The sequence below is a fragment of the Asparagus officinalis genome, chromosome 1 (assembly GCF_001876935.1).
Source record: "Asparagus officinalis chromosome 1, Aspof.V1, whole genome shotgun sequence".
NCBI lineage: Eukaryota > Viridiplantae > Streptophyta > Magnoliopsida > Asparagales > Asparagaceae > Asparagus > Asparagus officinalis.
In genome coordinates, this window is record NC_033794.1 from 12187092 (window position 1) to 12210818 (window position 23727).

The 23727-nt window shown below is 34.2% G+C and overlaps 2 protein-coding genes and 1 long non-coding RNA gene across 3 annotated transcripts in view; 2 read left to right on the forward strand and 1 right to left on the reverse strand.

Annotated features, from left to right (window-relative positions):
• LOC109850173 overlaps positions 1-9430 on the forward strand; it is a 10083-nt gene extending 653 nt beyond the window's left edge. Inside the window, exon 2 of the long non-coding RNA XR_002249375.1 lies at positions 9050-9430. This is a non-coding gene — a long non-coding RNA (uncharacterized LOC109850173). The remainder of the gene's footprint in view (positions 1-9049) is intronic.
• LOC109830675 (nuclear transcription factor Y subunit C-4-like) lies at positions 14555-17402 on the reverse strand. The gene is given in 3 exon segments (XM_020398022.1): positions 14555-14671; positions 14673-15117; positions 17398-17402. Coding segments are annotated over 3 exon segments (567 nt in total).
• Positions 21718-23302, forward strand: LOC109835050 (probable WRKY transcription factor 27). Its single transcript, XM_020403050.1, has 3 exons — positions 21718-22121; positions 22200-22313; positions 22799-23302. Exons 1-3 carry the CDS (start codon positions 21841-21843, stop codon positions 23196-23198), a joined length of 795 nt encoding a protein of 264 aa, XP_020258639.1. The 5' UTR covers positions 21718-21840; the 3' UTR covers positions 23199-23302.

A 23727-nucleotide genomic window follows, 5' to 3' on the forward strand; every position in this document is an offset into this window, starting at 1 on the left:
CTGTAGCCGTACCCATAACTTGACAGTACCCATAACTCACTATTTTAAAAAACATCCGCCTAGTCCGCTTAGACGTACGCCTAGGCCTAGGCGGTACCTAGGCCGCCTAACTAGCGCCTAGCGTCTAGGCGGTATTTAGGCTATCCACCTAGATTTTACGAGCGTTTAGGAGAACATTGTCTGCTTATGTGGATTGCACCCTATAGGCCTTGGTTGTGATTTTATGCGTTGTAGCCTACACGTCCTCCAAACTCTATTAACCTCTAAATATGAACACCACTACCTCCTCCGACCTTCAGCAAAACCTCATCAATCACCACTTAAATGAAGAAAGAAATCCGCCTAGACACTAGTTAGGCATTTAAGCTTTCTATAACATTAACATTCACTATCAATTATTATAATTAAAAAAAAAAAAAACATCTTAGGCTCTAGCCTTGTTAATTATTATTTTGGCTATTTAGTATCTAAGTATGCATAAACATCTTAGGCTCTAGCCTTGTTAATTATTATTTTGGCTATTTAGTATCTAAGTATGCATGATTTATTATGGAACTAAGATTGCTTTATTATTTTGGCTATTTAGTATCTAAGTATGCATGATTTATTATGGAACTAAGATTGCTATCTTTTTTTAAAAACTTATATGAATTTAATACATATTTTTATTAATTATTATAATTAAATAATTTAAAAATAGCCAAAGGCGCTGTATAGGCGTATGCCTAGAGGTCTAGGTGCTAGGTGTTCGCTCAAACGTCTAATCTGCCTAGCGTCTTCTGTAACATTACCGAGCTCCCCCGATCTCTATAACTAATAACAAGATAAAGAGTACTTCTTAAATATCTATTTAAGTTAGTTAACAACAGTAACTTAAACTTAAGAAGTGTAAGTTAACAGTAAACTTAAATTTAAATTTAAGTTTAAGTTAAACTTAAGTTTAACTTAAATTTAAACTTAAGTTTAAGCTAACAGTAAACTTAAGTTTAAGTTTAAGTTTAAGTTAATATTAAGTTTTTTGTTAATGATAAACTTAAGTCTAAGTAAACAGTAAACTTAAGTTAACAGTAAACTTAAGTTTAAGTTTATTGTTTACTTAAACTTAACAGTAACTTATAAGTTAACAGTAATTTGAGTTGAGAATGAGTTTTTCACTGTTGAGATGAACTTATAATTTGAGTTGAGAAGTATAAACATACAAAGAGCTATTGTAATTGGTAAACCAAGCAATTTAGTTAATAGTGTTGGTATTTTTAAGTATTTATGCATCTTTAATTGAGTATATATATATTTATCTTCAAGTATCACAATTAAAAAAATAAAAAATAAAAAAAAACGCCCAGAAACCGCTTAGGCGCTCGCCTAGACAACTAAGCGCTGGACGTCAAGTCCGACACCTAGAAACGCCCAGCGTTTAATGTAACATTGCCATAACTTGACATGTAACTGTACCCAAACTCACACTTTTTGCATATATGCATATACTTATTCAAGAATGTACTCAACAAGACAATGCATTTTTAATTTTAGTTCTCATGTAGTTCTCGAACATATATCTTACACTTCACTTCCACTTCTTGGAACTCATTGGACATCGATCGGGCTCCTAATATTGATTTTAAAGGGCCATCTGGGTGTCTAGTTCAACTTTCGGGATTCATTGTTTCCTAGATTTTATCAAACACCGTCCACAAAAAAACCTAAATAAATAATAAAAAATAGTGGCACTATTGTTTATGCGATGAACAGTAGTGAGTTTAGTGCTCACGCGATAAACAATAATCGGAGTTACTATTCACTCTTCATAATATTTGTAGTTATATGCAATGACAGCGGTTCTCTTTCAATGTTGCTTCTACTGGTGTACCCACCTAGGGTTTTTACTGCCTGACTTATCTAAGGGTATTTACTAGCTTTCTCGCATAGGGTTTCTACTGTCCGACCCGTCTAGGGTTTCTTCTAGCTAACCCGCACGTGGTTTCTTCTACTAGCTTACCCATCTAGGGTTTTTTCTACTAGCTTACTCGTCTAGAGTTTTTTCTATTAGCTTAACCGTCTAGAGTTTTTTCTACTAGTGTACCCGCCTAAGGTTTCTACTGGCTGTGATACAATATTCTGATTGTTGACGTCTTAAAGTATTCCAGACAAAGATTTTATTACCGAAGCTCTTGCAACTAGCTGTTTTGTTGCCATTTGTAACAAGCTAGATATATATAGTATATACGCTCCAGCTTAAACAGGAGTGTTAGATATTATTAATAATTTAGTATTAGTAGATTTAATAGATATTATAAAATATTGTAAGATGTGATTAGATGTGATTTTATCTCATGCCTATTTTGTTTCTAATTAAGAAATATTAGGATTAGACGAATAATGATCTTTTGAGTTTTCCATTTCTCTACAGTGTGTGCAAATATTTATATAACTATGTTTTGTACCCATGTCAGTACCAATACTCATGCCCGTTTCCTTGCAACATAGGTCCTGACCTACCCATATAACCCAAACACGACTTGATAATTCTGTTATGGTTATAACCTAATCAGGTATGTGTTTGAAATCAACTCAACCTACCTACCTACCTAACCCTGATATAAGTTTGTATACTTGACCCGCTTGATCAGGTTACACATTTAAGTATTAATTTTGGGTTAATCTATACTTGAAGCTAAGTCCAATCCCTTAAACATGCTAATAAAGTAATGAAAGTATAAACTCCTAATATTTTTCCTAACATTCATCGTCCGTTGTCATAAGTAACCAATCCATTTAATAAGTGGTTTACTAGATAGAATACTCAACTTTCTTGCGATGTGATTTATTAAGTGGGTCGGTTGCAAATTTGGCTTATACGGTCTATTATATGACAATTCTGCTTTTAATTCAAGCCGTTTGTCACCTCTAGTGCTAATATAAAGACCTTTAAATTGACAATTTGGTCTATCATTGAATCAAATTAATTTTTAATATTGAGTTTGTATGTAATGGGTCTAATGGCACTATCTGATCAAATTGTTTATGAATTCTAAATTTCTCAAACCAATTGGTTTCAAAGGAATAGGCGATGTGCCTCACAACAATTGGATCAAGAAGAGGTTTATGATTAAAGATAGTTTCAAGGGTGCGATATTGCATTTAAATACAAGAACTTCTACATACAATTCCAAACTCAAATTTATTAGTCATCTTTTCAACCTATTCCTTAGAGGCTTAGCGAGTAAGAATTGAATATTGATTTCATATCAATGAATAATAATAAATAATAGTAAAAATAAACAATAATTAAATAATAAAGAGTTTACACAAGTAAATCCATGTATAGGCCCAATATCCAACTCAACTATAGTATAAAATTATAAATTTGATGAAAGTTTTTGAGTAGTGTCCACATGTGTATGAGTGTCATTGGCGTTTTGGGCTCCAAAGTTATCCAAACGATGCACCTGCTCATATAGAACATAACAGATGTTCGCATGTGTGTGTTTTTGGCGCGAGTAAGAGGATTGGGTATTGTGCTTCTATTGCTGTTAAGTTCAAAAAAGATTAAAAATAATTGTCTCATATGAGAACTCATTGATTCATATGAAAAGTGATGTGTGCATATACTTGCACATTATATGAGATGTAACATAGAAAATTTTAATAAAACGGAAGAAAATAAGAAGATATATGCGCTATCAAATATAAACAATATGAATAAGCAGATATATTCTACTATATTTGACATGCTCCTTTTAATTCTCAGTGGGACAAAAATTGTGAGTTTGGATAAGAATCAAAATCGACAAAAATATCTAAGAGATGAAGCCTTAATGGAACAATCGAAGTGCTATGACAAGATAAGATAAATAATCGGATAGAACTCCGGGATCATCATTGAAGAAAAATCCAATGGCTACGAGATTGATTGCATATGGCAGGAATTAAAGGGTATCAATAGAAAAGATCTTAATGTTGACGTGATCAACAATGAAAAATACAAATCAGGTGCATCAACAAAGAAAACCTTAACAACAAAAAAATTGAACGGCACAAGATAGAAATTCATGTATTTCAACAAATAAATCTTGATGATCAATGCGGATAACATGAAAATGGGAAGCTTGTTGTGAGAAAAATCTCAATGGACAATGGTTGATGTCAAAGCCGTAAGGAATATCTCACGAGAAATTGAACACGAGTTTAGCCAAAACATTGAATATGATGACAATGAGCTTTTCAAAGAGAGCCTCTCAAAAGAGGACATTGGATGAGAAGGCACTCCATAGGATGTTGATGGTGAGTACGTGGTCGAGAGATCAAAGCGAAAGAGAGTGCATAGAAGGTCAATTGATCAACAATAAAAGTGTGATTATCTAGAGTGTTAATGACAGTTAAGATGATAATGAAGATAGAATATATAAAGTAAATAACAAGGTTTTAAATGTCGGATGTCGAGTTTTTGTCGGACGGTTAAAATTCATATCGGATAGCGAAAATCGGGGATATATCAGGGGACATAGAAAAATAACGGATTACCATATCAGATGGTGTACATATGTGTAATATAAATATCATAAATAAAATCTAAATATACTTAATAACTTTTATTATCTAAACATATAAAAAATAAATAACTTATGATGCTTATGGTTGATGTTGAAGGAAAGAAGTTAGGAAAAAGGACTCTGATATTTGCGGTTAAGAAGAGAGAAGATCACCTGATATTGATATCGAAGGAATAGCTCGGAGAAGAGACTGATGAGATGTTAAAAGAGAGAGAGAGAAGATGACCGATGAAAATTACTTCGGTCTTTTTTTTCATTTCCCTTAAGTTATCGGTTTTTGTCTTTGGAAGTAATATTAAGACAATCAAGAATTTAAATTCAAACCTGATTAGATAAACATAACCAAAAAAATAAAAAAATTAGCTAATTTTTCAAACTGAAAAATCGCCCGACATAACTGACAATGTCCCCCGACATATTCGCTCGACATATCCGACACGTCCCTCGATATATCCGACATGAATACTGAAAACGCAATATGCATTAAAAACTTCATATCATGTCGGATAGTGACGTGTCTGCCGACATTTAAAACACTGGTAAATAGAAAGAAAATTTCTATGATGTCAAAGCTACACGCAGAGACAAAGTTTGCCCCTTAGTGACCACAGGAGTATGAAAGAAGAGAGATGTCTCTTAAGGCTGAGAATTTAGCTCTGATACTGTGTTAGATTCGGAGAAGATGAAGAACCATCTCTCATTGATAATTCATCAATGCATATGACAAGTGATGAGTACATTTACATGATAGAAGACCTATTGAAGATTACGGTAAATCAAATATTCAATAATAGATCCATGTTTAACTTTATATTTATAATACTAGAGAATTGAAAGTGTGATACATGTTTTGAGAAATATGCTAACTATGTTCTCAGCATAATCCCTTATTCTCCCAACATTATTCCCAATATTTCTCAATTAACATATCTCTAATTTATGAGTAGTTTTTTAGTCTAAGGAGACATATGAAGATGTCAAGATGTTTTCTTTTGGTTATTTAAGTAGAGGTAATGATCGTGATAGAGTAAATTTCTTCATGTAGATGGTTGTGGTGGATGAACTTTAGTTGGGAGATTAGCAGGTCAAGGCTATTTTAATGGATATCAAATGAATGCAAAAATATTTATCATCTTTAATGAGGAAGGTCACATGAAGTAGACCTTGAGCCTAGCTTCATGACAAACTAAAGTTATGGAGTGGTTGTGTTTTTTTAAATAAAAAATTGGGCATTTATAATATACATACTCCGACTCGAAGGAGTGTTAAAATTTTATTTAGCATACTAGGAAGTATATATTAGTAAATATGTTAATTGTGATGTATTAGGAATATCTTGAGAGAATGAGAGAATTTGCTAAGAATATATTTAGCGTATCACATGCTTTATTCCCTAGTGCTATAAGTAATAAAGAGAAATATGATTTTATCATTAAGTCTCTTATTTACCTTAATCTTCTTTAACAGACCTCTTATCATGTATATGTATATGCATCAATGAATTATCAATTACAAATATTTTTTCATCTTTTCTAATTCTAACATAGTATCAGAGATAGATTCTCAGTTCTAGAGACCTCTCTTCTTTCATAGTCTTTGGGCCGCTAAGGGGATTATGTTGCAATATGCTTCCCCTTGGTAGCTAGCTTTGACATTAAAAATGATTCTTTTTTATTTACTTTAGATATGTTATCTACACTATAATCTTAGCTAATGTAAACAGTTACCAGTCATTGCCACTCACCGTTGACCAATCGAACTTGTTGACATTATATCGCTATAATCTCTTTATTATGCACTCGTCATTAATGTCATTTGGAGTGCCCTCTCATTCGTTAGCATTTGCTATTGGACTCTTTTTCTTTTTAAAAAGCCCATTGCCATCACATTTGCTGATTTGGGTATGACTTGTATTTATTCTTTTATAATAAGAATTCTTCTTTTATCATAAGATTTCTTCATGAGGGTATTGACATCAATATCTATTTATTTTCTTCACGAGGAGCTCCTCTCTTTCAACTCATCAGCAATGAACATTAACATTTTTCTGTCGATGTACAATATCCATTGAAATGCTTAATTCTCATCCAAATACCGGGATGTGTTGATTAGAGATATTAGAACACGTGATGTAAGGAGATAAGAAGGTGTATGCACTACCAAATATAGGTATATGCAAGATTTTAAATATTGTATATCTTGGAATTGTCGGATGACCAAAGTTCATATCAAATTACAGATATAAGGTATATGTAGTAAACAAGGTATATGTAGTAAACAAGGTTTTAAATATCAGATATCGGGGAAATATCGGATAGTGAAAATTCATATCGAATTGCGGATATCAACGAAATATTAGGGATATGTAGTAAATATTGGAATATCATGACATATGTTTGCATATGTAGTATAATACACTAAAATATAATCTCAACATAATTGATAAAATCTAAGCATAAGAAATATAAATAATATATGTTTAGGATCACTAATCAACCTTGTAAAACAAATAAAAGTACAAATCCACATTGTAACACTTCATCTGATTTTTTTAGGCCAAAATGTCATTTAGTATTATGGGAAAATCATGATATCTCGCTCAAAGATTGTCAAACGCGGTATATTATTTTGCAACAAGCAATATAAAAGGACATATTGGCTAATATATCGGACATATTGGGTAATATATCGGCCATATTAGGATATATCACCCAAAATAGCCAAAAAGTGTTAAAGGATATTGAGAGACTATATCAGTTGCGGCAAGTCCTATACAAGGATATATGAGCGATCTATTGGGCCATGTTGGGGATATTTAAAACAATGATAGTAAATATCGGAGTGTCATATCGAATGATGCGCATATATAATATAATATCCTAAAATATAATCTAAACATACTTAATAAAATCAAATTTTACAAAAATTTAAATAATATATGTTTAGAACCACTAACCAGTTGTAGCAAAAATGTAAATAATATATGATTAGAATCAGTAACCATTTGTAGAAACTTTCTGAGCTAAAGAAACATGATAGAAGTTTGCTAAAAACTTTATAGGGATGGAATTTTTTCTTAAACATAGCACAAGTTTTTCTTAAAAGCATTTAAAGATATAAACATTTAAAGATATTAAGACCACATCGTTTTGCGGCAAGCCCTATCGAAGAATATATCAGTTGTCATCAGGCTATATTGTGGACATTTAAAACAATGGGTATATGCAATACCAAATATAGGAGATATGGAATAAGTAAAGATATCCTATTATATTTAACATATAGTCTACTATATTGAACACTCTGGAGTGATTTGCATTGGTTTGTCTACTTTCTAAATACCATTACTAAATAAACATACATGCATACATGTGTGGGTAAGTGTTTTCAGAAGAACTGTTAACATGCTATAGATTTTTGTGTAAACTTGAATCAGTACTTTGTAGACATGGTACGGGATACGTAGCAGGTTATGGTACAAATTCGGATATGGAATTCGCCGCTTAGTTATTTCGGATTTTAAGGGGAAGGTTTATTTGTTAAGCAAATTTGGTACGTGTTATATTGTAAATTTCTTTTAGGTGCACATACCATTTCTCAAAGTGTATAGTATAAAACTGGAAACTAGACAGTTAATTATACATTTGAATATTTTTTCATACAAAATACTTCAATGCTTTACTTTCAAAATTTCTGAATACATAAGATAGAAAACATATAAGTTAGAGACTAAGCAACGTAATATTTTTGCCCCTTTTCAACTTTTTTCCCCTTAGCATTAAGTGCATCCGCAACTAATTTTGAATCCAAACAGTTCCATCCAAGCTCCTCCAATTTACTTGAAGCCTCCTCCAAATTATTGTTATTAGGATTAATATCCGTCCTCTATGAAGACCGACTTTGTAATTCTCATAAAATCGTGATAAGAGGCGAATGTTTGAATTGGTGAATACTAATTTATTTGCCTTCCACTATTCAATTTATTCCTTTTCACACTATGTATGTACAAATAAGTACTTTGCACCCGCATAGTTGTAAGGGTTATGTCAATTTTGGGAACCAATTTGCAAACCAATTTGCAAACCAGAGGGGCTTGGTTCGCTAGAAAGGTGGGTTAGGCCATTAGAGAAGCCAAACCAGCAATCAATAAATTTTAGTTGTGTAGTACTGATGTTGCTCTTTGGGATACAATCAATAATACTAGTGTAGTTGTGTACTGATGTTGCTCTTTGGGAAGACTATTTCCAACCCCTTCAGTATTCTTTCCCTGCATATGAACCGGGTTTGATGCAACCATGGTCCACATTCATAACCAAGTTTTTGTTCCCATAAATTATGCACTACTAAACTACATGAGTCCAAATATTTCTTTTCCATGGTGGACCTTTTAAAATTACCATTTTACGCAGAAGAGCCATTAAATGTGCTTCATCTCAAATTTGCATTCAGTACCAATCAGATTGCAGTACATGCTGACAAAATTTCGGCACTTTCTTCAGGTATTCTAGCTCGTTTGGATAGATACATGAACATTGACAGCTAAATAACAAATATGGGGACGCTTTATTCAAGGAAATAATGATGAATTCAATTTCAGTAGCATTTTCTGTTTGATCTGCTTGCCACCTTCATTATCTTTAAGTTCTCTCATTGTGTTCCAGTTTCTCTACATCAGAATCTCAAAGAGGACTTTTGCTGAAAGGTGAATGATTTAAATTGAAGAAATTTATTGGTTCACTCAAGATTAACTCTTGAAGCTCCTATTCTGGCCACTTTATCCTGTTAGTGCAGCATCTATATATTTACTTTTGCGTTGTGTTAAAGATGGTGTTTCTAACTCCTTTTTACGTGGAAATGACAAATATTTTATTTGTTCAGTATAACTTTATTCTTACTTCTTTATATTGAATCCTTTTTTGGTATATGGCTTCCTAGCATGGATCAAAAGGATAATTTGTTCCGATGGACCAGAGTGTGCACCAACACAGATTCAAAACTAAAGTGTGTCAATCAAGAGATTGCTAGTCAATTTCACTTTATATTTATCGTATACTTTTGGTAAACCTTTTTTTTTCGGCTAGAATCTAAAGAATGATGTAGCCAGTGTGACACCGTGATATTTTCACTGATTGGACAGGTATGTCCAACTTGTGCAATTAGGTCGGCCAAGTGGGTCAGTTTTGTTTTACTTATTTGGGTTCTTCCAGTTCTCTGGTTAAAGGATAAGGAGGGGCAAAAGATTGAGTAGACCAAGATTTGTGTGGTGTAGTTTGGTTTCTGTAGGATATGTGGATTGACTTGAGTTTTTCTGCATTGAGATTTTGCTATGTGAATTCTATAATTTGTTGGTCTTTTGAAGATGTGACAACAAAAGTTTCAGTCCTTTCACTCTTTATCAGCTGAAGGCGACAGTGCTGTTTTAGGAATGTACTGTTTTCTGCACTACACAAGTTGCATGAAAAATCTCTTTTTTCACTTTAGTTATGTAACTCTTCAACTTTTTTTTAGATTTATTCTTGGCCAAACCATTTCCTAATTACGTCCTTTGGCCAATGCTTCTTTTAACTACAAAAACTCAATATTTTCGGTTGAAAATATTTATGATTTATTTTTGTAGATTATTCAGGTATCATTAAAGTTTTGTTATCCTATATGATAGACTTTAGACATAACACGTGCATTTTTTTCTCCAACATGTATGCAAACATAATGACAATTTCTAGTTGGTGTGCTATATCTGAATTCCAAAATTCATACTTTCCATTTGAAAATAATACTAAGCTCATTTTAACCTTTTGTTGTACGAATCAAATCCATCATGAATTGCACTAACCCTCGACTAATCAATTTATTTTCTATATTGGGTACTTAGAAGTTCCAAATTTCCTGGTAATGTTCTTAGATCTACGGTAACACAATATTGGATCGACAAATTGAATTCTCTGGGCATTGCTTGAATCTGACTATGATGTGAAAGTTTTAGTAACATATGATAGCGGTCTGCCATTTGATATTGGAGTATTGTTCTGGATTTGTAGGATGATGTTAGAATGTGTTTCTTATGAAACTGAGTAGAGCTTGTTGGGGAGAAATTGTGCTGAACAGATAAGTTAATGGGCCTTGAATAGAGGTTGACTAGTGACGATTAAATTAACCCATATCTTAAGCTATTAGATATTTACCCGGTTTTCTGTATAAATCCATCACTTTTTCTTTACCTTCCTATGTTGGATTACACTATACATTGAAGTTCCCAACCTTCATTTGTGAGTATAGTTCAATCATCCATGGGAACATGGATGCTCCACTGATTTGGTCTAAACCAGCAATCATGGAGCGTGAATATTGCTCCCAACATTCATATAATCTTTCAACATATGTGGATTAACCAGATCTTGTGGGTGATGCTTTGCACCTTCCTTAATCCAGGACTTGACCAGCCTCTGGCCTACATCGATAATCATGGGCGAGCAACAATCCAACATGACTACCAACATCCTAGGATCTTCTACCATCTTGGGGTTAACAAATCGTAGTCTACCTGACTTGGTCTACACCGGTAGCAATGTAGTAATATATGGCCACGACCATCCATATGACTTCAACTGTCCACAAGCTTCACCATCTTGTGTGCTAAAAAGACGTTGTGTTGGTTAATCTGACCTCAGTCGTTCTCTCAACATCCTTAGGCCTCACATTGGACTTAATTTTCCATGGGACCATAACCAAGGTTTTAGTATCACTTGTTGGGGAGAAATCGGGCCCAACATAAGAGTTAATGGGCTTTAAATAGAGATCAATAATGAAATTAACCCCAAAACTATTAGGTAGAGGTACTTACTTTTTATTAAAGTTTAATAATTTTTTCTTGATTTTTTCAAATTGAGACTATACTGACACATGAAATACCCAACATTATGGTCATTTTGAGATGAACCCAATAAGAGATTAAACAAAATAATGTTTAACATATTTCTAGTTTTATGTTGTTACTTTAGGGTATTTTACTGGTAGAGTAGTTGTCATGTCCGGAATCCGAAGGCTTGTTGATACGATGTAAGCAAGTTAATATTACAAAAACCGCTAGGCAGCCTAGGCACTAGACTCGATGCCTAAAGCCTAAGCAGGGTTTAGGCTGGTTTTTTATTTTTATTTTTTTAGTTATAATAATCAATAATAAATGGCAATGTTATAGAAATAGCCAAGGCATCACTAGGCCTCAGACTAGCGCCTAGGCAGATTTTTTTTAAGTGGTGGTGAAAGCTTTCTGAAAGTCGGAGGAGGTTTTCTGAACAAGTTAAGAGGTTCGAGGACTTGGAGGCTACAACGGAGGAAATCACGACAATGATCTGAGCAATGCAGTTCGCATAGATGACTCATGCTCCCCTATGCACTCCCAAGACCTAGGAAGGTGGCCTAGTTGCTGCCTAGGCCTAGGCATCCGCTTTTTAAAATATTGAAGCAAGCTCTTGACCCCATCCAATGCAACACGTCTTTTTAGCTTATACCATTGCCAAAATGATAAGTTATTGTTACATTTGATTCTCAAAGCCCACGTTATAAATTCATGAATTAATTATAATCTGGTACACCTGAAGTATGCTCTAATTATACGGGTAACCCACCCTAGAATCAACATCTTTCCACGGGTAACCTTGAGATTGAGATGTTGATTTTAATTGGACAAGTAACCCTTAAACTTGACGACTGGTTAACATTGATATGTTTTTGCTGATGTGTGATACCTCCACACTTTAGTCCCACATGGACAAGTGTGAAGAAAATTTTATGGTTTAAATAGAAAAAAGCCAAGACTCAAAGGTAATTAAGTGCTACCATTTTGACAATTAGATATTACCCAACATCGAGTTGCTCTATGTGCGTCCCATGGCTTGCACGCACCAACGGGCCCGTGGGCTGGGGCGTGACAAAATAAAATGGTATTAGCAGTTGCCAGCCGAAAATGTGGAGCTAAGTGCTATACGGAGCTAAGTGCTACACCGTGTGGAGGCGGTGGGAGTCACCTCTAGAACTCGTAAGAGCCACCTGTATAATCCACATCGCCTGGCATTAGCACTGGAATATACCAATTATCATGTCGCGATGACGAGGATGTCGTCTTTGTAAGGTGAGGTGATTGTGATGCCCCCACACTTTAGTCCCATATGGACTAGTGTGAAGAAAATTTAATGATTTAAATAGAGAAAACTCAAGACTCAAGGGCAACTAAATGCTAGCATTTTGACAAGTAGATGTTAGCCCATATCGAGTTGCTCTCTATGGGTCCCACGGCTTGCATGCGCCAATAGGTCCGTGAGCCCAGGCCGCGACATGATGTGAATTTTTTTGGATGTTAGTTAAGATCAGGTTTAAGGTTATGACTAGGATAAGAGTTATGTTTAGATTATAGCAAAAATTACTAACTATTTTTGCTGTTAGAGCTAGGATTAGGGTTATAACAAGGAAACTTTATTGATTAGTCATTGTTATAACCCTAATCTTAACCCCAATCCTAACCCTAACCTTAACATTAATTGACTTGCGACAAGAACTCTACATTAGCACAAAAAAAAGAAGGAAAAAACAAACAAACACCATTACCTTGCCAACAGATTCTAAGGTTACCCATGTAATTACAGTTAGTAATCTAAAGGTTATCCGTGTAGATATACAAGACTCCAGAATCACCTTATTACTACACCTGAGGGCGCTAGAATGTAATTAATTCTAAATCCGTTTGTACTTTCGTAAATTTCTGACGTGAGATAAACGACAATAGCTTACAAGAGAGACGAGCAGGCATCTGAATTTTGAAAGGGCTTTGTCTTCCATTTTTACTAGAAGTTTTTGTTCTCTTATATTCATTGTTATAAATAGCGGTAAATTACGACGCTAATAGCATTAGCGGTCATTCTGCGCTTTCCACTCACAAAAGCGGCTAATAGTGCGTCATAGCAGTGAATAGTGGGCAGTTGTGGGCAAAATTTACTTTTTGACCGTTATTTAAAAGCGGTTTGAGGTTTATTTTTTAAAAATTATACCCGGCTACAACCACTGCATCTCACAGCCTCGCGATTTTCGGCGTATTCCCTCAGCACTTCCTCTCACCTTCTCTCGTCGTGAGCTCCTACTGCAATCCTCTCATTGCTCAACTCATCTTTTCGAAGATGACGACTCTTTGACTCCTCCTTCAGTCGTCTTTCGTATTATGTAAATGTTACATGTCTATTTCATGCTTAGGATCTTTTTAAATCATCAAATATGCACTTTGAGATTTTCTAGTTTATCTTTACTTTTTTTATTTTTTAAATATTTATATATATCTAAATTAGACCGCTATTTGACGCTACGCTTTTTACCGTTATTTTGCCGCAATAGCCCTAAATAGCCTTAGCGATGCCTTACCGCTACACGATGCTATCCACTATCAATAACCTTGCTTATACTTATTTATTTGTTATTTTTATTTATCTTTACTTTATTTGTTATTTTTATTTATCTGTGAAGTTGTAAACATAAGGGCTACACTTCTGTTGGAATATCTCAGTAAAACGAAAATGACATTAGCAAGAACCAATAATTTCCCGTAAGGTCACACTTAAAATACACAAATTATACAAACAATTTAAAGACTGCCATTGTTATCACCTTTGAACGCTTAGATCCTAACAAGGAGAAGCAACAATTGAACTGTTGAAGTAGTCGACATACAAATTCAGAAGAAAATATATAAAGTTATTAAAATATGCTCTTGAAATCTTTTATTTTTTATTTTATTATTATTTTTTAAGAGATTGAAGTGAGAAATATTCCTGATTATATCTCAAGAGCTATGGAAATCTATTCTATATTAGTGATCATAGTAACAACAAAGAAGATGTTCTGATACCAAAACAAGCAAAACAAGCACACACTGGAGTTGCTAGAAATTTTGTTTCATTCAAATGTAGCAATGCTGGATACATTCTTCATGATTACACAATAGAAACCCTAAAAGAGACAAATTAGGAACCTGGTGGTGGTGGTGGCGGCGGTGGCGGAGGAGGTACTGTGTATCCCTGTGCACCATACACACTACCACTTGCATCATCTGCCATCCCCTGCTGCCACATCGGCTGCCATGGCTGCTGGCATGTACATCGCCGGATCCATTGCTGGCTGTCCCATCATCACTCCACCAGGCCCTGCTGGCGGATAGTAGTAGGGCACCCTGCTGCCGCCGCATCCTCCCGACTCAACATCCGATCCAGCAGCTCCTTCCTCCTTTATCTCCTCCCTCGGTACAATATCAACAAGAAAGTCAAAGATATCGGTTCTTGTTATGGCTGCAGCAATATCGTTCTTCTGGAGGGTTCGTCTCTTGTTCTCCTCAGCGTGTAGCCATGAACGGATGGTGAGCTCAAGGATGAAGAGCTCGCAGGCCTTGGCAAAGAGGATGGGCGCCTCTGCAGAGATCATCCGAACGTCCTCATCGGCCTTCATGATCTTCTTGATGCGGGCGAGGGGGAGCTGATGGTTCTTGAAGTCATTGGCGTGCTCAATTTCTTGGCGTTTGTTGGTTGTTATTCTCCATCAAGCTCCCTCCGATTCACTGCATGAGTGAATCGGATTCACTGCATGAGTGCCTCCGATTCACTGCATGAGTGAACGTTATATAAATGCATGAGTGAATCTCGATTCACTTCAGTGAATCTCGATTCACTGCAGTGAATCCAGCTTGTGTTTTACTTCAATAAACGCATGAGTGAATCTAGATTCACTTCTGTGAATCTCGATTCACTGCAGTGAATCCAGATTCAATTATGTGAGGTGTTTGTTTTTTACCATAAAAATCATAACTTTTTGCTGTAAAAGGTGAAAATTTTTCATGTTATAAAATTTTATAGCTTGTTTTTGCTTAAAGATCACTTATATAAAATTGTAACTTTTTGCTTAAAATCATCAAACACGTTATATAAATGCATGAGTGAATCTGGATTCACTTCAGTGAATCTGGATTCACTGCAGTGAATCTGGATTCACTGCAGTGAATCTGGATTCACTCAGTGAATCTGGATTCACTCAGTGAATCTGGATTCACTCAGTGAATCGCGATTCACTGATGTGAATCGAGATTCACTGATGTGAATCGAGATTCACTGCAGTGAATCGAGATTCACTCATGCATTTATAGAACGTGTTTGATGATTTTAAGCAAAAAGTTACAATTTTTACATTAAAAACAAACTGGCGGTCAGCGGCGGAGAGGAGAGGGGAAGGGAGATGGCTGCTGGTCGCGACGGCGAAGGCTGGTCGTGGTGGTGGCGAATGGGGCTGACGGCGTTTCAGGAAGGAGGTCGGAGAGGAGGTGAGGCGGTGACTAGGGTCGGAGTTCGCCGGCGGGGGCTCGTCGGGGCTTGGGGTTGACGGTGAACTCAGGCGGCGCGGTCGTCGCTGCTGGTCGGAGCTCGAGCGGGGGTGGGGTTGACGACTCGAGTTGGCGGGTTCGCTGGGAATGGAGCGGAGGAGATGGAGATGGTCGGGTTGGAGGGACAGCGAGGGTGCAGGCGGAACTAGAGGTCGGGTTTGGGAGCTTGGCTTTGCCGGCGTGGAAGCTTGTGTTGATGGCGGACGAGAGAGTACGAGCTCGGGAAAATCTTTCCATGATTAATATTACCCTTAATTTTTTTAAATATTATATTGTTATCCTAATCTATTCTAATCTTCCTAACTTCTTTAAATTTATAATTAAATAATTTATTCTATTCATAATGAGACTTAACATGTTATTGGATAAATGTGATATGTTTGATATAATTCAAATCTTTTTATTTATTTTAATTTACAGAGAAATCTAAAAAATATATGCTAACCAGCACCTAAAAGTTTTGGATCTTGTAAAAAATATCCTCTAAGTTTTTAAATTGCAAAAATAACCCTATAAATTTAAAATTTTATTAAAACATCTTAAAAATTATAAATTTTAATTATTTATATTCAGTGAGAAATCTGAAAAATATATGCTAGCTAAAAAAATAAAAGTTTTTGACATTAGAGAAATTATCTTGTAAGTTCTGAATAATACAAAAACACTCCTAAAATTTAAAATTTGTAAAAAACACCTTGAAAATTTAAACCAATAAACACACTAAAAAGCTAAAAATAACACAAACAACCCCCAAAAATTTATAAAATTTGTAATAAAACTCTAAACTTTTTACAAATTACAAGATAAAACCCTCAAGATTGTAAATTTTACAAAAATCTGATAATTTCTAACATAACAGTTCATTGGAAATATATGAGTTACAAATATCCATGCATAATTTATGATTTATAGAAAACACCCTTAAAGTTTTAAAAATTACAGATAAGCACTCAAAATTCAAGTTTTACAAAAAACACCCTGAGAATTTCAAACTCATTAGTAAATTGAAAATATAGGAATTATAAATAGCCTATAAACAATTTACAATCTATAGAAAATACCTATAAGTTTAAAAAATTACAAAAAACCCCTAATATTCATAATTTATAAAAAACACCATAAATATTTTTAACCTATAGACACTAAAATGAATAAACAAAATTACTAGTAGCCCCTAGAAAATAAAAAATTTACAAAAAAATATCATACTCCCTTTAAAAGTATAGGTTTAGGAAAAACTTTTCATGGTCAATATTACTCATAACTTTTTTAAAAAGAACATAACTAATTAAAAATCTATTACTCATAACTTTTTTGCTTGAGATTTATTTTATAGTTACACGTATCAAATTAAATAATTAAAATAATAATTATTTATACTTAAATTAGGATGATTATAGTTGATCACTCACTATGTCACCATTCTAACGTAGAAAGTACCTCATTCCAAATGGCTTCAAGTCAATGTTTAAGTTGAACCGAAGAATATACTATTGCTACTATGTGTATATATTTTTAAAAAAATTACATCGATATTTTTTAAACAGAAAAGAATATTCTAACCTCTGATATTATAAAAATAAAATATAGCCAATTGAGTGACTAACAAAAGAGGATTTACATCAGAAAAGTGTGAATAATAAGATAAAATGGAAATGTAATGGTATTGCCAACAGTATTACCAATAGCAAACTACAATATAAAGTTAACCTATTTTGTAGAGCCTAACTACTGGCTATTAACATCGATGTTTCCATATATATACTTTATAATTTATTAAAAATGGTATATAATCTTATATAATAAAATTGATTTAATACTGAATAGTAATATCATTGTAATGAGCAATTACAAAGATGTTAGGGACTAATATGTATGTATTTATGATTTCAGAATAAATATCTTAATAAACTATTTATATAAGCATGCCCACTTTGTCACCTATTCTGTTCACTTTTCTCCTTGCTCATCCTCCACCAATTTTGCTGTCACGCTCGAAGAGAAAAAGAATTCATGTTGGTGAGGTCTTCTCTCCCTCTATCCCTCGATCTCATTTTTTTTTCAAAATTCGTTTCTTTAATTCTTTTTTAATAATTTCTTGGACCATTTTATGTTTCATCATGTAAAGTACCTTGTTAGATTCAATTTAAATATACTTTTTATTTTAATTGTTATTTTTACCTATTTAATGGGTCAATTAATCACCAGAATGTTTAGGTATTTTCGCCCATTTCATATTTTGAATTAACAATTTATTTTAAGAGAATTTTTAAAAAGATCACTTTTTAAAAATATTAGCAAAATCGACTATTTTACATAATAATTAACAAAATTGATCTTTTTTTGCCGCACCATTAAGATTGGCAATAAAAGAGGTTGATTTTGTGTAAAAATCATCTTTAAAATACACGGGACTAATAGTCAAGTGTAAATAGAGAACATTAATTATAAAAGTAATTAAAGTCAGAAAATATACGAGACTACCACTCTTGCGTATTTTGCAGTCAGACCTAGAAAATACATGAGACTACTGTATATGTCTCATATACAATATAATTACTTCAGGCAAGTGAGTTATAATAGCATTTTCCATTCACATTGTTTGGAGTAAGATTTGATAGGGACCTTGCATCAAAGAGATTTTTTATATATAAAGCACATGAAAAAATATATCATAATCTCCCTGCTTTAATTTCGCAAGAAAATAATTCTTCATACTTTCACTTTTACTTCTATGGTATAGAGAATGAGCTATAAAATTGAATGAGAATATTAGATAATATAAATATGAGTAAAATCTCAACTAAAAGTTAATGTGAATATGAGTCAAACCACAACTAAAAGTTTAATGGACATGTTGCAAGTAAATTCATATACAAAATTTTTTTACGAATTGAATGATCACCCATCTTTTAAAGACTTCAAGATACTAATAAATAAAGATATTATACTAGATCAATGTGTTTCTAACTCACAAATAGTAGATCATGTGGCGACAGTCTAGGTTGATGAAAACAATGATAATATTTTATTTGAAAGAGAGATTATTGTGTTCATAATCAATCCCACAAAAAACTTTATTTTCTCTTTTATTTTTATTCTATTTTTTTCAATTTAAATAATCATGATATTCGATCACGTGCATTGCATGTGCAATCTAACTAAGTACATGTGTGTGTGTGTGTGTGTGTGTGAAAAATGAGTATGTTTGGTACCAAGCACAAATTTTATGCTTGGTAGTGATATATCTCATTCTCATCCACTTATTCAAATGGGGGACCACATTCAACCCATGTGAATGTGGTCCCCCTATTTGAATGAGTGGAGGATAATATGTCACTTCACTACCAAACATAATTTTTGTGTTTGGTACCAAGCATACCCATATTTCTCTCTCTCTCTCTCTCTCTCTATATATATATATATATATCTAAGCAAAAGTTTGGTCAGCAAATAATTAAGCATGAAAGGAAGAAACCTTTACTTCCAACGGATGAAACTTACATTACACAAAATACTAAACAATAATATGATCAAATACAGTTAATATGTATTACACATACTAATATGCAATCTTCCCTGATGAACAGTAAAAACTCGAATGAACAATAACATATAACTTTGAATGAACAGAGTTTTTTTTAGTTTTTTTTATAAATGATTTTCAGATTTAAGAAACAACATCTATAAACTTCTCAATCTTCTAGATTGTTGGAAATATATCAAATAATTAAGATTATTGCATGAAATAAATCCGAAAATCAAAATAAATGAGAGATAAGAAAAATTAGGCCTGACGGGAGCAGTCGTGTATTCACCGTCCTAGAAGATTGAGAACCCGCCTATCGCCCTGGAGTAGATGATTCCCTCCCCTCTAGCGGTAAAAGCCCCCGGAAACGGCCGGCCTCTGCACTCGGGCGAGAGTGCAGAGCTTCAGCTCAAATGAAGAAAGTTGCCCATAAAATAAAATAAAGATGTAGATGAAAATAATATGTAGAGGAGAAGAGAAACAAGAGAAACTTTTTGTTGTATATTTTTTCTTATTCTTTTGAGCTCAACATACGGATATATATATAGGGTTGGAAAAGACGTTACAAAACCCGTAATTAATTCTGTAACGTTTGTCATAATGTATAGCCATTATTCTTATTTTAAATTCTAATTAAAGCATATTTTAATTACAAAATTTATTAGTATTCATTAAAGCAAAATTGCCTTTTCTCCAACAAAATATCCAACATTAACATTTATAATTGTTTAACTGTCTCAGTTTATATATATTTAGCTATGTTACAGTAATTATGAAAAAGACTTTCTATAGTTATAGACCCAATAACTTTAGTATATATATATATATATATATATATATATATATATATATATTCATGCTTTTTCTAATTCTTGTATTTTAATGGTTAAATTTCACCAGACCCCCCGAACTTGGGGGAGTTTCCACATAACTTTGTGGGTTACCATAACCCTCAATGCCCTATGAGCTGTCTTGCAAAACCATCTTAAACTTTCAAAATTTTCCTCCAAACTCTCCTAAACAATGTTAATAGATCAACAAACTTCACAATCAAGATAATGGACAATAAGAGCATTAACACCGTTAGCAGGGGTCCATTGGGCAAATTTGAAGGTTCCTGGGGTGTTGAGAGAATAACAAAATATTGGAAAAAAACTAGTGGCAACAATAGCTAGTTTTTGAGGTGGAGTGCTTGATGGGACAAAGATTGAAAATAAAAAAAATGAGAGAGAACAACTTCCAAAGCTTCACTGGAAGTGTGGCTCAAAAAAATATTTAAAAAATAGATAAGGGACAACTTCACTAGTTGTTTAGAGAAAAGATTTAAAAAACATATACCTAAGAGCAAGGTGAGCACGGTTTTTGATTGAAAACGGAATACTCTCTTTTCTCTATCGGACAAAGAGTGAAACTAGTTTTTTCTTTTCGAGGAAACAGAAGGGAACGGATCTTTAATAGCTCTGATACCAATAAAAGGATAAAAGATGGTGGTTTTGATTTGGGATTCCGGATAGAAACTTTTGTGTTTTTCCGTGTATCTCAACAATGAGACAACCCTTCCTTTTATAGAGGCTTTCCAGTAACCACCTCCACCCCAAATCGTATCACCTCCATACTTTCCTCTACCCATCCACGAATCCCTCTTCTACAGATATTAAGGAAGTTATGCTAATAACCCAATAATATCTAGGGAATATTCCTTGGTTGGTTTGGTCAATAATTGACCGGGTCATATTAACAATTAACACCGTTTGCAGGGGTCCATTGGGCAAATTTGAAGGTTCCTGGGGTGTTGTTGTCAAACACCCAAAAGTTCAAGGGGTTTGGTGGGGGAAAAAATAGTTCAAAAGAGAGGGAGGGAGATTTAGAGTGAATCAGAACTGTCAGCTAAACAATAGACGTCTAAGATCATACATCATGGTAACGGGAGGATCCAAATCCGTCCTGTTAGTTCACTCCCATCTTTGTACAAATGTCTCACACAAATTTAACTATGCGAACAAGGGCAGCCGTGACGTGATGCGCGTGTATGCAATCGTGTACAACTTGATGAAGTAGATAAATACACATAAAATCCTCAGAGAGAGAGAGAAAGAGAGAGAGAGAGAGAGCGCTTTCTCACTCCTTTGACAATCTCTCTAAGTCAAACAAAAAGGCTAGGCTATGCCCAAAAAAGTCTCATTAGGATTTCGGCAACGCCCACTCTCTCCACCAAAATATAGCCATTATCTACCAGTAGATAGCCTCCCATATAAACTCCCAACATCCAGTGCTTTCTCTTTATATATCCCAATCCAACACAAGCTCAAAAACAAAAGTCAACTCCTCACCATCTTCTCCCTTCCTCAAAATCTATGGAGAATGCCAACAACTGGGATCTATATGCAGTTGTCCGTGGCTGCGGTGCAACTACAAGTGCAACTTTAGACCCTTTTAATTCTTATACAACCGATAATTTCATCGGTAATTATGAAGCAGAGGGTAATTTATCGCTTCCTGATCTAACGACAACCAATGACGCGGTTTATGAGCTTGAGGATCTATGCAAACCTTTCTTCTTGCAATCTCAGCATAAGCCACAACAGGAGACTCAAAGGCAAAGTTCACACAGTATTCCTCGTTCGAAAAGACGAGGGTAAGCCTGACCATAGAAATATCCTCCTTTGTGTTTGTCAAAGATTTTATTAGTTGTTAATTTGATTGAAATTTGCAGAAAGAACCAACAGAAGAAGGTGGTTTGCCAAGTTCCTGCCGATGGACTCTCTTCAGATATGTGGGCTTGGAGAAAGTATGGGCAAAAACCTATTAAAGGTTCACCTTACCCTCGGTAGGCAATTCTTCTCTAAGTTAATTTATAATTTGTAGGCTTGCACTTTATGAAAATTTTTGCACTTCATGAAAATTTCAGTCAAATGTTACTAGATTTTTCCTTGAGGTTTAGCTTCAGGGGAAGAAAGAAATCAAGAATAAGGATGCACGAACTAATTCATAGGTCTCTCTGAGATTGGAGGAATTGAAAGTTTACAGATAAATACTGAAAATTAGAACTTCTTTAGCTGTCATTTCATTCATATGCACTTCAACATCATGTGTTTTCTAGTCATCTCTAAGTTCATTCATATGCACTTGATCAACATCATAAAAAGCCAATCAGACTGAATTTTTTTAATTTAAATTTCAGTCATAATTATAGAAAGTCAAGCAATTGAGTCTTCAGAAATAAGAACCGAGTATTGGGACTCCTTCAATTAACCTCGCAATTTATCTAGTCGTGTAAGTTGTCTGAGATTTTGTATTGTGGGATTTGTGCAGAGGATATTATCGGTGTAGCAGCTCAAAAGCGTGCCTAGCGCGAAAACAGGTGGAGCGTAGCCAGACTGACCCAACAATGCTCATCTTAACCTACACCGGCGAGCACAACCACCCCGTCCCCACTCACCGGAACTCTTTAGCTGGGAGTACAAGAAACAAGTTCCCTTCACAAATATCTTCCAACAAAAAAAATCTATCTACCTTATCGGGAAATAATATGACCGGTCTCTCCCCTACGACTCCTCTTATAAATGGCGTCGAGGAGGAGAATGATGATAATGAAGAAGAGGATATGATGGTTATGGATTCTGAGAAACTTGTCGATCATGAAATTGAGGGTGAAGATTTAGTGGAGAAGTTTTTCTCTGATATATGGCAGGCTGAGAACAATGCAGAGTAGCTATTTCTTTTTGTGTTATTGCAGTGTATAAAGAGGAGATTTTGATGTGTCATAAGTGAGAATACTGTGTAGGCAAATTACTGAGGTTCATGCTTTTCCTGTGTGCAGGCTCTAATTTTTGTTGAATACCTAATTTACAATTTTGGTTATATATGATATATTTTGCTCTCATTGTTGATCCCTACCAAAACTATATAAGCTTTTCTTTGAAGTTGAGTATTAAAATCCAGGGAACTCACATGACCTCCTATGGCAAAAAGTACATAGTTCATTAACTTATAAGGTAAATAAAGATTATGGTTGACTTATGAAGTTCTTTCTATTTGTTTACTTAGATATTTTTATTTTTTTAACGTAGATAAGTTACAGGTTTAGATTTCTCATGTGCATAAGCACATGCAATTTACCAGTTGTATCAGAACGAGGTTGATATTATACAAAATTCTCATATTGTACAGAGAAGGGAACTGCTAGGAAAAGTGAGTTTTCACTCGGGGTATGCATTGTATCTTTCCCCCCTTCTTTAAGT